This window comes from Mus caroli, chromosome 3 (genome assembly GCF_900094665.2).
Source record: "Mus caroli chromosome 3, CAROLI_EIJ_v1.1, whole genome shotgun sequence".
In the NCBI taxonomy this organism is placed as follows: Eukaryota; Metazoa; Chordata; class Mammalia; order Rodentia; family Muridae; genus Mus; species Mus caroli.
Genome location: NC_034572.1, coordinates 139,982,716 through 139,999,576, shown reverse-complemented (window position 1 = coordinate 139,999,576; position 16,861 = coordinate 139,982,716). Strand labels below are relative to the sequence as shown.

The 16,861-nt window shown below is 41.6% G+C and overlaps 1 protein-coding gene across 1 annotated transcript in view; it reads left to right on the top strand.

Moving 5' to 3' along the window:
• The first annotated feature begins 1,095 nt into the window (after positions 1-1,095).
• The window catches only part of Prkacb (protein kinase cAMP-activated catalytic subunit beta), an 80,755-nt gene continuing 64,989 nt past the window's right edge, over positions 1,096-16,861 (top strand). The window contains exon 1 of the mRNA XM_021157560.2: positions 1,096-1,406. Coding sequence (XP_021013219.1) covers positions 1,361-1,406 — 46 coding nt within the window. The 5' untranslated portion in view covers positions 1,096-1,360. The remainder of the gene's footprint in view (positions 1,407-16,861) is intronic.

Below are 16,861 nucleotides of genomic sequence, written 5' to 3'. Positions count from 1 at the left end.
AGAACGCAGTATACTTGGTGTACGTGCTTGGTAATTTAACATAATTGCCAATAGTAGAAGTATGAATCTGTTTAGAATCTTCCACTCACCGCTGTTTTTTTTCCCCAATAACAAAACTTTAAAAACGTTCTGGGAAATCTCCTTAGGTTACTTTCCAGCCAACAACCATCCATTCATTATGTGCCAACTGTGGTTTGTGCTACAGACACAAAATAAATTTACATGGTCTCTGCTCTTCCAGAAGTTAATCTTTCTGTTCTAAATTTGGAATGCTTTTTTTTTTTTTTTTTTTTTAAAAAAAAAAAAAAAAAAAAAAAAAAAAAAAAAAAGAAGAACAAAAACTACCAGAGGGCTAGTTGATTAATTTCTAATAACATCACGGAAAGCTCAAGTACTCTCAGATGCATGGAAATGCAACAATCAATTGGGAATGCGTTTATTTTGAAATTGGTGACTGTGTTGATGCACATAACATATTTGTGTAAAACGGGTAACACATTCCCATATCTCTCCTTAGAAAGCCTGACAGAATTTGTGAGGGCAATCAGGTGAGACCATGAAGAAGGAACTCGGGAAGGGATAAGCTGTCAAGAAAGTTGGTGATTGACCTGGTGTGTTGGGAGAATACCTAGAAGAGCGAAGGGAAGAAGTTCCAATGAGAGCTGGGAGCAGAGAAAAGACATTCCTAGCCAACGTTGACCTCAGGGTCAGCAGGGTCCGCAGGACACGGAGGGGGGCACGCACGTCCCTGCAGCCACGCAGGAAGATCGAGCGAGAGCAACCACCGCGGGCGGAACGCGCGCCACACGGATGCGGGAGCAGGCCGAGCCCTGGCACTGTGCCCCCCGCCCGGCTTTGGGGCACCGGATGCCAGGCCGAGGAAGGATCTGGGGTGCTTCAAAACTAACGGTTCCCACGTCCCTCGCTACTTCGAGCTTAGCCTCCGCGGCCAAGCCCAGCATCCACCCCGGACAGCAATTCAGCCCCGCACAGAGGGGCTCTCGCCCGCCGGGGGGCTTGATCGCGTCACTTCCGGCGCGCCCGCCCGGAAAGAGGCGGAGGTCGCAGTCCGGGTGTGCGGCTCCTGGGGACGCGCCGTGTCGGGGACGCGCGTGGAGGGCGGGCTCGGGAAGGGGGAGTGTCCGCGCGCCGCCGCTGCCGCCGCCGCCACCGCCACGGTCCCGGTCTCTACTGGAGAGCTCTCAGCATCTCTCCCGGACACCCAGCCCCTCCGTGCGCTCGGACGCCGCGCTCTAGGGTCTGCCGGAGCCTAGCCAAAGTTGCTGCCGACTGCGGGGCGGGCGGCGGGACGGCCCCGGTCCCCTCCCCTCCGTCATCCCTGCTTGCGGACTCCCGGGTCATGGGGAACACTGCGATCGCCAAGAAAGGCAGCGAAGTGGAGAGCGGTGAGTCGAGTCGAAGGCCCTGGCTGGGTTCCCGCCGGATGGGCCGCCGCGCGGTGCAGCGCCCTGGGCCGGTGTCCCCCAAGGCCGCGCGGGAGCCACGGGCCGGGCCTTGCAGCGGCCGCGGGGGCCGGCCGCCTCCTCCTCTGTCCCCTCCCCCACGAAGGCTCGGGGGCGAGGGCCAAGCCGCGGGGCTCACTGGAGAGAGGGAAGGCGGGCAGCGAGGTCCCTGTGATCCCCTTTCTTACTAGAGCGCGGAGGGCTGCCACGGTCTGGAACGCGTCCCCAAATATGGTCCTTTTGTGATCGCACCCTTAGCTCTTCTTTCTCCCAGAGCCCCCAACACCCAGACCCTCTTTTAAGGGAGCCACAGGTAGTACGTTTGGGTTGACTTGGCTCTTTTTTCTCCTTCTCCTGGATGTATATCAGTTTTCTCACAAGGTGAGTGTCCGTGTGGGTCTCCAAAGGTGACGTTAACCCTTAGTGTCTAAGGCTCTTTCTTTCACCCAAGAGATTAGAGATGGCAGACATAAACACAAGCAGCAACTTTATCCATTCGAGGAAAAATAAGTGAGACAGCGTTTCTTTTACTCTAGACATCCAGGAATGTGCCAGGATGCCTGTAAAACTTAGAGGCATTTCAGATTTGAAGTGCTTTCTTCCGAGAACTGAAAGTTCAGACATTCGGTACTGTGTACAAAATTTCAAGACAAAAGAGTCGTGGGAATTGAGTTTCTGTGTAGCAACGTGGTTTTATATGTAAGCATACACATATACGCGTGTTGTGTAACAGGCTGTGAGAAAATTGTCTGCCATTATTCGGCTCATAATTTATAATTCACAATAATTAAAGAACGGTCCCTGACTTTTGTTACATTGCCATAGGTAAATGACATCTCAGTCCTTGAAGTAAGTCTGACAATTTGTTCGTGTTTCTGTAAGTAATGTCTTCCATTGTGTCTGTGTTTATAACAGAAGAATGAAGCTAATCTTGTAATTAACTTGAAGCAAATAGCTTTTGATTCTCATGAACAAAGCAGAGTTGAATTGACAGAAGAGGGTCTAGCTATTGCTTTTGTGGAATGTAAACAACAGTCAAATTTAATGGGTTATGTTTCATCAATAAGGTTCGTTCCAGGGCAGCGAACAGCAGGGCAAACTGTTGGTGAGCATGTGACAACTTGAAAGGCCAATGTAGAATTAGGACTTCCTTGTTACTTTTAGTAATTGTGAAAATGTAGTAACTAATTGTACAGACTCACAAAAAATGAAGTATGACAAAATACTATATCCATGTAACATTGCTTTTCCCCTATTTCTCTTGTACAATGTATGCTAATTGTGTTATGAAAATGTACTTGATAGTTGGATCAGCCCAGTAATTTTCTTAGCAAGTGCTATCTTGCACAGTTCTTATATTTTTAATGATAGTCCACTCTCCAGTAGTCCATACACTTCCCGTAGACGATATGAATTTAAACTAGCAGCTATGACAAAGTCTTGTATGAGCTTATTTATAGAAACTGAAGAACATTAGAATCATTTGAAAAATATTGTGAAGTGTCGAAAGAAGACAGCAGATGTCCCATGGGATATAGGAGACAGTCATGGCTCAGCTCTCAGGGCTCACAGGGGGAAGTGTCAGCCAGGTGGGCTGGTGCTCTTCTGAAGCAAAGAAGTGGTACAGTGTCATAAAACTTAATGACAGAACATGGCTTACCACTCTGTCCCCAACTGTTCTGTGTACTTTTCAGATGAATTGTTATTGAAAATTTGTGGCTCATATTTTAAATGTAATCATTTAAATTTCTCTTGATACACAGAATACACTTTAAGAGATACACTTAAGAGTTTAGTCTACGCAATCATCCTAACTCAAGACCCAACCAAGTGCCAGACCTGAAGAAACAAGAATTGAGATCATGTTATCAACGAGAGAGTAAAGAACAGCTCTGAGGCTCTGACTACATTCCGCATCACTAATTAATCTGTCCTCCCTCAGAGTAGTCACCACCTGCTTGGGTTTCCTCATAGACCTGTGGACAAGATCCTAAAGTGTCACTTACTGTGTAGCATCAGGTGAAAGGCAGAGTGTCAGTGGTGGAGCTGAGAGTAAATTAGACCACGAGACGGTACCAGCAGCACAGTATTTGGTTTGAAGAGCTAATTAAAGATAGGAAGGTAAGATTTGCAGTTTGATGAGGAAGTGCCTCCCACAGACAGGGAATTCTAGAGCTTAATTCTAAAAATACTCCCAAAGAATGAAGTTGGGTATAAAGGTAAATGAACAGGCTTTGGGGGTTGTTGTTTTTGTTTGGTTTGGGGGAGGTTGTTTTTGTTTGGGTGGTTTGTTTTGTTTCTTTTGTTTTTGTTTTTTTTGTCAGTGTTGTTTTAGTTTGCTTTGGTTTTGTTGTTCTTGTTAGCTTTGAGCACCCAGGGCCTTGCGCCTATACCCACAAAATTAAAAGATTCCATTCTGATCGCCACAGTTTCTAGACATAAATTACTTTGAATTCCTCAGAGAACTGGGTGTTTCAAAGAACAACTTTCACCATTATATAAGTCTTCCATGTGTTTTTAAAATTACTCTTGAAATAAATGTCTTCCAAAGTTTGAGTATACTTATTTAAACATCACTTAATACACAGAACCTTAGACTCTTAGAAACCGAGGCTCAGGTCTCAGAGTTGTGTTCAATCCTTGTAAGTCAAGAATGTTCTATGTTTGAGTTAAGTATGTTACTCACATAGCCTTATTAATACAAAAAGAAAAAGAAAAGCAAACAAACAAAAAACTCCATGCTTTTTGTTCTTTTAAAAACTATATTACATCTCCAAGCTGTCTGTGGAGCTATGTATGACAGATGTAAGTATGCCCAGGTCAATGGGTGAAACTGCTGGGTGTTACTTCTCCCGTGAGTAGAGTAGGAAAACCATTATATAATGGTTTTTGGAAATGACCTTGAAGCTTAGACTGGGTGAGGTGGCACACACCTTAAATCTCAACACTGGAGAGGCAGAAGGCTGATCTCTTGAGTTCAAGGCTAGCCTGCTCTATATAAAGTTGAGGCCAGCAATAGTGACATTGTGAGATATTGCCTCAAAAGAAAGAGAAAAGGAAAAAGAGATCTTGAGAGTAGGTAGAAACTGATCAAAGAAAGTCATTACTAGATCGAGTTCAGCAAATGCAAACTACTTAACATTTTGGAGAACTAATCTGGCACTTGGCACACATTGTCATATATACATTTCAAACCCTGTGGAATGGCTCTAATGTTACCCCATTTTCAAACTGGATAAAGAAGTGCTGTGTAACTTGTTAAAGGTTGCATAGTCGTTAATCAGGGAGTGACATTTGAACTTGGGCAGGCTAGTCTCAGAGCCTCTGACTGAAGGGTCCTGGTGAGCAGTCTTTTTTGAGTACCCAGCAGAAAGTCAGGTTCAGGACACACAGAATAGCCAGTTCATCGTTTCAGTTTATCAGTGATAACACACTGTGTTGCTTCCGATGATGACTCTATTTGGATAGGCTAACTATCTTAAATAAGAAAGATTATCATTCCTGTACCATTTTCTGGATTCATATCATCATCTAAAAATGGGAGGAAGGGCTAAATTACTTTCTTTAGTTATTTCATTTTCAATTTGGTAAAATGACAAATTAACCATATATAATTAACTTTCTGCTCTTAAAACCTTCATTGCTATATAGTTTATTCCTCATTTCTAATGTGTACCTTCCTGTTAGGTAGCAAGTCAAGAGGTCAGTTGAGCTTACATTGCTATTATTAATGAATTTGGAATACAGCTGCACCACTGAAGAAATGATATTTTACCTTGCATTTGTCTAGATGGTGTTTGGTAGATTGACAGCCTGTTTTTGACAAGAGCTGTCTTTACATATAATAAAAACACCAACCAACACTTATTCTATAATTTTGGTAATTTGGTAGTAATCATGAGTGTATTTAGATGAACAAAATTCTAGATATATGTTTTCTCAACATCATCAGCATTTCTTATAAATAACAATTTATAAACATAGTGAACAAATTAAGATGTAGTAATTTGATATACTCACAAAGTTCCCTTTGGTGGAACTTAGTTATGAATATAAGTATATATATTTGATTGAAAATTTTTTAGGATCATTTGTTGACAAATGAATTTCGTTTTCTCTTGCTTCTTATGTCTTTGAACTTGTTATTTATCAGATTGACAAGTTTCTTAAAGGGTAATTAGAAGTAGAGAGTTGTCAGTTAACTGGCAGAGGTACTTGAAAATAGTCTTCTTTGGGTTAAAAGAAAATAATCAGAATTATGAACTCAGCTTTGACTGATAAACACATATGATCTCATTATTTTTGATTTTTATTTTTGTATGGATTACTGTTTAGAATCATCTCCCATTTGGGAGTCATTTGTCCTGTTCCACTCAGGCTCCTCCGAAAGACACAGGCAGATTGCTGCTTCTCACTGCTGGCATCAGGAAAGCGGCTTAGGTAGATCAGTCATGGCTGAGAGGTAGAAACAACCAGGAAAGAGAGGCTGGGTAAGCGAGAATAGCTCAAGATTCTCATGGACAGTTAGAAGTTAACCACAGCCAATTGTGATAGACCATCGAATTATCAAAGTAAAGCAATCATTATCATTTCTAAGTTTAAGAATACAGAGTCAGTTCAGTGAATAAACTGCAGGCAGCAGGACCTGAGTTCACATCAGAACTCATGGAAAGCCAGACACAGTAGTGCACAGTTGTAATTTCTGTGCCTTTATGGTGAGAGGGAGGCCAGGCTAGGAGAATCCCTGGAAGCTAGCTTGTGTGTACTCTGCCCAAACAACAGAGGCCCTGTGTCAGACAGTGGAAGTTGCGGGCTAAGAGCTGAGATTTTTCTTTGATCTCTGTTACACTCACATGCATATCATGCACACTCACTCACTCACTCGTGCTCTTCCAAGAATATCTTGTAGTGGTGGCACACACCTGTAATACCAGGAATAGATGGGCTGAAGCAGGAGGATCATGAGTTATAGGCTCCCTCAGTCATATCACAGGAAACCTGGGCGCAGACATAAAATACTTTATAAAGCTTTTTTTTCTTATTCTTCCATCCATTTACTCATTCATTTATTCAGTACACAGAAGTAAGCCTACGTGTTAGAGTATATGTGATGATGTAAAAATAAAGATGGGTTATATCCAATTCTAAAACAGCAACAACAAAAGTATTTCATGAAAGGTTAGCAGGGGAGCCAAGAGAAGGAATGGTCTTTTCCACTAAGACAAGGTCCAATAAAGACTTTCAAAGAGGTGGACCCTTAGTGGGATACTGAAATGAGAAATGTTTACCAAAGAGGCTATAGGAGAAAATCAAAGGATGGAAACAGCACACTATGTCACGATTAGAAAGACAGTTGCCTGTTAGAACTAAAGGTAGACTCTGGAGTTGGGATAAAGATTGTATAATGAAAGAACTCAGAAGACAGAGGCCACAGGCCTCGGTGCTGGGCAGAAGTGAATTGTGGGACTTTACATAGGGAAGAGTGTAGAGTTTCCGCGTGGTTTACAGTTGTCTGCTGAGTTCCCTGGGTCACACCCTATGTGCAGCACTCTGGTTACTGTGTTTCTCCGTTTGTTTTCTCTACTGGACAGCATGATGTGTAGGGCAGAAACAGTGTCTACCAGTGTGTGTATTTTATTTGCAATAAAAACACAAACACAGCTTTCCCTTACACACTGCTTGACTGGATTGCTGAGTAAAAACAAAGATGAAGCAAAACTTCATTTTGTTTTTATTTGTATTTGAGGGAAGGTAGGAAAAACCAAAAACTACTTTGGTTTTTCAAAAACTGATCTCTCCTGAGGTCTGTTATCCAAGTGTAAGTAGTATAACTGAATCTACCATTGCTGGGTTGTTACGGGTCATATCATGCTACCTGCACCTTCTGAGACCACACATATACATAGCTACCAGTGTAGCTGGGAAGGTTGCTATAGTGTGGTTCCATATGAGTCCATGGGGCAGGGAGATGGAAGAAGAGTAATTTGGAACAGGTTTTACATACAGTTTAATGCGAACACTAGCATTACCTTAAAAGCAGGCAGAAAGCGGCAGAAAGATTGCCATACTGTTTTCATCTCAGCTGTGTGAGCACACAGCTGCTTAATCCACCTGTGTGTAGAGAAGCCCTGCCAAAAAGTATTAAAGCACATTAGCAGCGTCTGCATGATCTACAGTAAATTTTGAATATGAAACAATGGGCAAAACTTGTAAAACTGCCGACATCTATGGCTACCATGGAAGTAAATGGGAGGGGACAGCGTAGGAATGAAAGTAAGCAATCGTTCATGTGCAGGGTATGTGCTTCAAGTCTTTGGATTAAAGACTAGTACCTCAAGAAGCTGCTGTTGTGGAACTTCTGGGAAACTTTCTTTACATCTCAATAGGGACCCCAAAAGCCCTAACCCAAGGGTCTAAAACCAGCTATGAGATGCTGTGAAGCAGCCTTCCCCAGCTGTCCTAATGCTGCAAACCTTCAGTGCAGTTCCTCGTGCTGTGTGACCCCAAGCATCAAAGTTGTCTTGTTACTGCGCTATAACTGTAGTGTTTCTGCTGTTAGGCATTGTAATGTAAATGTCTGCTAGTCAGGATATCTGATAAGCAACCACCAAAGGGGTCTCCCAAACAGAAGCCATCAGAGGGAAAAGGAGGAATGCACAAGGCAGTCTGTGGTGTAGCCTCTTTAGCAGTTGAGGGTCAGTAGAAGCCACTAACATACCAGAAGGGCTTTGAGCACCGCTGAGCGGCTTCTTTGTATGAAACAGTAACAGGACTTCATGGCTAGGGAACTTTGTCAACAATAAAATGACTTAGATTGATTTGACATTAAATATAGCAGAATTGTTTTTAAAAACTAACAAGTACATGTGGTGACAACAGAAAATTATGAGGCAGAGAACACACACAGTCAAGACTTTAGTATAGCTTCAACAGTGTTATCCCACAGTGTTGGGAGATGCCTTTTTTAATGGTTTTCGATTGACTGTGTGATGGAGTTATACTAGACGAAGTTAAAAGTGGACCCCACATGGTCACATTGTACAAGCTGTGAAGGTTTTAAACCTGTGACAAGTGACAGAAGGGAAAATGTACTCGTTGCAAGAAAATCCTCACTCATGATTCAGAGTGCTGCAAGCACTTAAAACCTATGTACCTCTCCTGGACTTTGTCAGCCTGCCCAGTCTCTATCAGGAGCTGCCATATGTTCTTAGGCTGGTCACTCTGTAGCTGAAATATATTTATGGAGAGGCTCAGTTGCAGTACCATGACAGGCAAATTTCTTGTTAAACACCTTCATTCCTTATTTTGTTTTTGTTTTGTTTGTGATCATCAGCAGTTCCTTGGTCAGGAATAAGAATTTTCCTGCTGTTCCTCTGTTGAAGTCTCACATGGATCTAATCCTCTGTGCCAGCTGGAAACAGGTCATCACCCTTACTGCATCAGCAAAGAGGCCAAAAGAGGATCTTCTGGATAGTGTCCATACCATAAGATTCCTTTTCCTTGCTTCAAGGGCGAGGCAGCCGAGTCCTAAGTGACCAGGGCCTATCACTCACTTGCTTATTGTTTATAAGTCAATTATTCATTGAATGACTGTAACAAGTTAAGGCTTTTTCTCTTTACCTGCTGGAGATGCCTACATAGTTAGCTTTCTGTACTCTATGATTTAAAAAAAAAAACTCCTCGGCAGTGTGGACTTCATTAAAATCAGTTATTGAATCCTATACCCCTGTATGACTAAAATTGCCATCTTCATAAAGTACTAGAATCTAGCTACCTGGGTTGTAAGTAGTATGGTTTTGATGGCGAACTTCCACTCTGATGTCTAGTCACCAGTGCAGAAGCTTTTAGACTGAAACCTGTGGCTTTCAGTCCATGTCACAATAGTCTTCTGCCTGTCTTCATTTCGGCATAAATAGTACAGGAGTCATTGGTGTAAATCTTTCCCATGGACTTGTAGAGCACAGTCACAAATCCTAGATCATCAAACCTCCATCCCCATCCTCTGGCTGGGGGGAAGGTCACTTGATTCTTTCTGTAAGTGATCAAACTTAAAGGAGACTTGTTCCATAGATGCAAAACTCTGAAAGTATGCAGATCACCACGCTCTGTCATCGAAGCCTGCTCTGCGTTTCCCTGCATCTTCATCATTATTAACTGACCCATGTTATACTGGGTGTATGTGCCCTTTTTAGAGGAGATTGTCATTATTAAGTAGTAGCCAGTCATTGACTACATCATATTTTATTAAACTCTTCTGGGAATGTATAGGTGATAATCTGACATTTGTGCCTAAGGTTGCAGAGGGATGAAGTCTGTCATGTAGGAAAGACCCGGTGTGCTGCAGATCTGGAATATGACATTTTCATCCATACAGGAATCAGAGAGCTTGCTCAGTGTCTTGACTCTAGAGTGTGCCAGGGTTGATGGCTCATGCTATGGTGGAAACTAAAGTCATGGATGATTTAATGGATGATAAAACTAGCAAACTCGGGAGCTGGAGAGATGGCTCAATGGTTAAGAGCATTTGCGCCCTTTCAGAGGACTTAGGTTTAATTCCTAATACCCACATGGTAACAAACTCCTTTTCCAGATGAGCTACCACCCTCGTCTACCTTCCATGGGCACCAGGCATGCACATGGCACACATACATTCATGAAGACAAAACATCCATAAATTGAATTCTATTTTGTGAGTGTTATGGGAGAGTACTTTACTTTATCTGTACTGCATTGACCATTTGGGGGTCATAGCTACTTAACCTAATGAGGTTGCTTTTCTTTAATAGAGTACAGTTTAATGTATCAAAGTAATGTCACTTCTTTTGTAAAGGGTGCACGTGTGTGTATATGTGTGTGTGTGTATACACATGAGTGCAGGTGACTAAGAAGGCCAGAGGTGTCCGATCCCTTTGAAGCTGGAGTTGTAGACAGTCTTAAGCCACCTGAAATGGATGTTAGGAACCTAATCATACAAGCTCTCAACCTCTGAGCCATCTCTTTAGCCCCAAATTTACAATATCTGAAATGGGAGAAGAAAATTGGTCTTTGGAGGGGAGGTGGGGCATGGTTGTAAAATGGTTTCCTTGACCTTTGAAAACTCCTTCTTTTGAGGTGTTTGTCACTCATCTGTACTACTGCTACCAGTTACTGCTTTTATTTAATCTGTGGCTTGCTTCTCATTTACCAAGAGCATGGACCTCACATTCTCTTTTGGTTTTTAAGCCTGGCATTCATTTTAGGCAGTTTCCAATTCTGTATGGATAACTATTCATCATCACGGGGCCTCAGAAACCTTCTTTGTTATCTGTATCCTCCTTCCCTGTACTTCACTCGGATACCTCGTCTCATTAAGAACCTTGTCATATGAATGAACTGCTCTCTGATTGCCAGGGTAGCTGTCAATTCTCTGATCACAGTGTCTTCTTTCTGATTGCCTTTAACAGTTGTTCTTTACGCAGCCACTCATTCGCACTTCATTTTCTTCTTACCAGTCAGGATGACATGGAACCCAGAACCTTTGCAAGTCTTCATATCACATCTGCTTGATAAACCCAACTCTGAGAGACTCTGCTCTCCTCCTCCTCCTCAGTGCTTTCAGCCAAGAATTGAACACTTGGAGAAAGCTATGCAGAAGAATGCTCTAAATTCACTGTCATCTTCAAGTGGGCTGTCAGCCTGACAGTTGTCAGCAAGACAGTGAGACTACATTTCTCTGAGCAACTCTCCTTTATGATTCCTGTTTCATTCTTCTGTCTGGCTTCTGCACTATCTTCCTCTTCAAATAATAATCTAACCTCATATATCACAATGAAAACACCAGATAGGAAGTCAGGTATATCTCTTATCAGGTTTCATCCTCAGCTTATAGTTTGGAGATACTTCATATTCACCTATCTAGGAATCTTGGTAATTTTATTAATTCTAAGTTGTATGTGTGTGAGTGTGTATATGTGTTATTAGATTATTTTTGTTGTTACTCCTACTGTGACATATCTGAGAACTTACAAGGAGGAAAGATTTGTTTTGGGTTATGATGTCAGCGATTCTCAGATCATGGTCAGCAGGCTTTGCTCCTTTGACCTATGACAAGGCAGAGCATTGGGTTAGTATGTATGTGGTACAGCAAAACTTTACATCATGGCAGCCAGGAAGCAGAAGGATATAGGAAGGCTCTGGATCTCAATGCTCTTTCCACAGTGTGCCTCTAACATTACCTTTATCTCATTGAGGAAGGATATTCTTTGTCTCGCATACACAAAATTATGTGTGTATGTGTGGTGTATGTAGTACATATACTGCATATATATATATACATGCATATATGCAGTATATATACTACATATATACACATATATACATATACACACATATATGTAGTATATACATATATATATACACATATGAAAATAGTGTGAGCATATACTACTTACATGTGTATTTCTCATATGTATAAGAGTCTATACATATAAAATAGAAAATGGGTGTCCTTGTTAACTTCAGCTGTCAGCTTCACATAGCTCAGAGTCATCTGAAGGAATCTTAATGGCAGAATTGCCCAGATCCAATTGGCCTGTGACTTTATTTGTAAAAGATTATCCTGATAGATGATTGATTGCTATGTGAGGGTTCAGCCCACTGAAGGTAGGCAGCATCCCTAAGCAGGGTGATCTCTGCTTGAAGAAAGCTGGCTGAGCGCGAACCAGAGAACAAGCCAGTAAACAGCAGTATTCCACCATTACTTTTGCCTCCAGCATCATGCTTTGAGTTCTTCTTCTTCATTCCATCAATGAAGCTTGTGACCTGAAAGTGAAAGCCTATCATCTTTTGCTTCCCAAGTTCCTTTTGGTTATGCCATTTATCACAGCAGCAAAAAACAAATTAGAACAATGGGCAGTCTGTTAAAAGTTCTTTTTATAGCTATGACTTTTGAATATTAATCCAATATTGACTATCTAGGAAATGTTCAGCTTGATTGTGAAATATTATCATTTTGGATCCTTTATGTAGAAGTGAGTTTTGTTGTTATATTTTGATAATTATGACTTTTTTGACTAATGTTTTGTAATGTTTTGTTTTCAAATGTTTGAGGGTCTTAAAATTTTTATGTTATTTATTTATTTATTTATTTTAGTTTCATTGGGATTAGAATATATTTTGAAAGATATTCAGTCTTAAAAATTTTTGGACTTAGAGGCATCTGGGAGGGAGAAAGAAGGGGGAAGGAAAAGGGGGGTTGGTTCAGATAAAGGAGATGGGGGAGAAGTACAGAGGGTCAGGAATTTGAAAGGAGGAGAGTAACAGTGGGGGAGGGGGACTGGGGGTGGTCACTAGAAAGTCCCAGATGCCAGGAACCCAAGAGGTTCCCAGGATTCAACAGGGAAGACATTAGCTGAATTACCCAACAAAGGAGAAATTAAACCTGTAGAGACCATATCCAGTAGATAGGCATGGCCCCCAGTTGAGAAATGGGGCCACCCACCCACCTCAAAAATATTAATCCAGAAGTCCTCCTGTCAAAAGGAAGTGCAGGGACAAAGAGTGGAACAGAGATTAAAGGAAAGGCCATCCAGAGGCTGTTCCACCTAGGGATCCATCCTATATGTAGACACCAAACTCAGACACTATTGCTGATGCTAATAAGCACTTGCTGACAGGAGCCTGGTATAGCTGTCCCCTGAGAGGCTCTGCCAGTGCCTGACCAATACAGATGTGGATGCTGGCAGCCAAACATTGAACTGAGCATGGGTACCCCAGTAGAGAATTTAGGGTAAGGACTGAAGGATCTGAAGGGGTTTGCAACCCCATAGGAAGAACAGTTATCAACCAACCAGACCTCCCAAAGCTCCCAGGGACTAAACCACCAACCAAAGAATAAACATGGGGGACCCCATGGTTCCAGCTGGATATGTGGCAGAGAATTGCCTTATCTGGCATCACTGGTAGGGGACCCCCTGGTTACTATGGAGGCTCGATGACCCAGGGTAGGGGAATGCTAGGGTGCTAAGGCAGGAGTGGGTGGGTGGGTGGGAAAACACCGCATAGAGGCAGGAAAAGGGAGGAGGGGATAGGAGGGTTGTGGAGGGGAAACTGGGAAGGGGGATAACATTTGAAATGTCAATAAATAAAATAACCAATAAAAAATGAACACAAAATTGGACTTGATATATATATATATATATATATATATATATATATATATATATATATATATATATATATNTATATATATATATATATATATATATATATATATATATATCGAATATCACACACACCACTATGTAGGGGAATAATTGCTCCTGATAAATATCCTGTTGGTTTCTGAAGAGTGTATCCGCTCTACTTGTTGCTTACAGTGTTTTCCCATTTCTCAAGCATTGCAGTTTTAGATAAAGTTGTCATGCTGTGCATCAGTGTTACTTATTTTTATTGATAATCTTTTATTGTTAATTATAGCTAAATATTTAGAGTCTTACTGGATCTGTGTGCTTCTTTTCAGTCTGCCAAAGTTCATTTTAAGTTCTTCTGGACTTTAAGACAGATAATTTGTAGATCTTTGTCTTTTACAGTTACTGGTGTCTTTATAATATTTCCCTGTTCAGTTTGTCAGGCTTAGCTCATTTGTTAATTCGGGCTAGCATGTGTATGGCATACTTTTCTCAGTAGGCTTTTAACTTCTCAGTACTTCTCGAATAATTGAGATTTTATTAATCAGCTCTAACACCCTCTGTTTTGGAGAGTTTCCGTATAGACTGAGGTAGTTGGTAATAGATTAGGTTTTGCGCTTGTCACTTGTTTTTGTGTTTGTCATACAGCTGATCTTCGTGCTGTTTCAGATTCTCCTGTTCAACTCTGTGCACTCAATTGTTGATTTTAAATTTGGTCTTCTCTAATATCAGATTATTACTATATAAGTTACAATGAATACTTAGCCATGGCCTGCTATTCATCACCCACTAGTTTAGTCTTAGCTGTATTTTTAATTTGGAATATAATTATAATTCCATGGCTCTTTATTATGGTTATTCCTTGCCGTTAATTGGATGCTGAGGATAAAATCAGGTAATAACATACAGTGATTCCTAAGGTTTCCTGAAAACCAGCTGTCTGTCAAGGTCACTGAGTGTCAGAAGATAATGACATTGACTACAGTGGGAGGATCCAGGACACTTCTGGACACAGATCTTAGGGATCATTGGTTTTTTTGGTGGTGGTGGGGGGGGTGTTTCGAGACAGGGTTTCTTTGTATAGCCCTGGCTGTCCTGGAACTCACTCTGTAGACCAGGGTGGCCTCAAACTCAGAAATCCACCTGTCTCTGCCTCCCGAGTGCTGGGATTAAAGGCGTGTGCCACCACGCCCGGCTCAGTGTTGGTGATCTTGAGTGTGATACTTGGACTGATTTCTAAGTATTTTTGGCACCCTTGTCATTCTCTCTTTTTTTTCTTTGTCACATGATCTGTGATTAACTTTGCTCTAAAGTTGCTCAAACCATCCATAGTACTCATTTCTGTGACTGAAAAAAGCAAGATAGACTTGGTACCCTCACAACTGAGCGGCTCGTAAAAGTCAGCTTGAATAGTAGTTAATACATAGGAAAGTGGGATAATAGAAATCAGTCTTGAGTTTGGAGTATTGTGGAAATAGGGCTTTTGTTTGTTCCTTTCTTTGTTTTTCATTTCTAGATACAGAAACTTAACTCAAAGAACTAAAACAGAAAGAGAGGGAGCCTCTGCTGGGAACCACCTGTGACCCTGTCAGTGTGGAGCAGAGGCGAATGGACCACAGGGCTTGCCAGTTAGGTTACATAATAAGATCTGGGCTCAAAAAAAAAAGCAAAACCAGAAAGAAAATATTTTTCAAGTAATTTGAGAGCAAAAGTAGTAAGATTGACTTTAGGCATAATAATATCTGAAATACTGTAATTATCCTTATGACTTTCTTTGTCTCTGCCTCTGTCAGGTCTGTCTTATATACTAATGTAGCCTTTTCTGTTCCTCTGAAGCTGGAGCCCAAGTAACTTGATCACTGCTGCCTGCCACAGAGGTGCTGCAGGCAGCATAGAAGCAGTCAGTGGAGGCTTGGCTTGTGTGTCAGAGCTCATCAGTAGAGTCCAGGAAGGGTGCTTTGGAGCTTCCCTCTTCTACTATCACAGAAAGGAAGACTGGGGGCTGAGTCCCCTGTGCCTTCAAGCCTGCTCTATTCTTTACCTGTTTATACCGGTCTACTGCTGGTCCCCAGCAAGGACAGTCACTGTATGCTCCATCTCAGATAATGCAGCCATCATTCATACACATGAAAACACAACTTTGAACCAAACAGAGACCCCCCAGATCCCACAGTCTGTCTGTCAGTCTCTGAGAACTTGCTCCAGTCCTTTCTGTATAGTACTCACCTTGATTTTCTTACAGTTTTGGTGCTGAATATTGTTAACTTCCATACTTATACCTTATGTAAAAATATTGAGGGAGGCAGGAAAAAACCTTGCTATTTATATAAACACACAAATGTAGGCATAGAGTTTTTTCAAAACCTACTTTACTTAGGGTTCTTAAATGCTTCAACTTTCCTTCTAACCCACCAACCAGAAGTAGGGGGGAAAGAAGGTTAAATGGGAAAGGGGTGTTGTGGGCCTGTTTAAAAGTAGTTCCGTAGGACGATTCTTCTCTTTTTTGTCAGGATACCAGCAGTGCAGTTCTATAGCAAGCACCAAGCCTGCATCAGTAATGGTAGCAGGATTCAGCAGGAACAGCACGGCTCCCTCAAATCACAAGTGGCCAGAATACCACAAGAAGTTCTTTGGTGTGTTTCTATAAAGTGAAGACCAACAGAGACTAGTTCAGACCGGCTAAGACCAGCGAAGCATTACATAGCATAGCAATGCACAAGCATCCTCTCACTGTCTGTGGGGTTCCATTTATATTCTTTCTAAACACCATGCGCCCTCTCAAGGGTCTGTTCTCAGCACAACATCACATGTCCTCTCACAAGACAGCTTCTAGAAAAATGTTTCATGACACAACTGAGTTGTTAAAGAAACCTTAACCTTCCACTTCACACAAATACATGTGCACACACAAAATTCAGGAGGTGCTACTTGTAGGTATCTAGTATAGTCAGTCATCCTGTTGAGAATTGCTATTATATTTATAACTTTATCATTGATCCCTTGTTCCTACCAACAGTGTATAAGATAAACTGGGTGTCTTGGCATGGTAGGAGTTCAGACAGTTACTCTTACACCACTGAGAGTTCCATAGTACTTCCTAATAAATCCTTCTTAAGCTGGAAATATTTTAATTAAGAATGTAAACTTCAGACCAATATCCCTTATGAATATTGATGCAAAAATCCTCAATAAAGTTCTTGCTAACCGAATCCAAGAACACATCAAAACAAT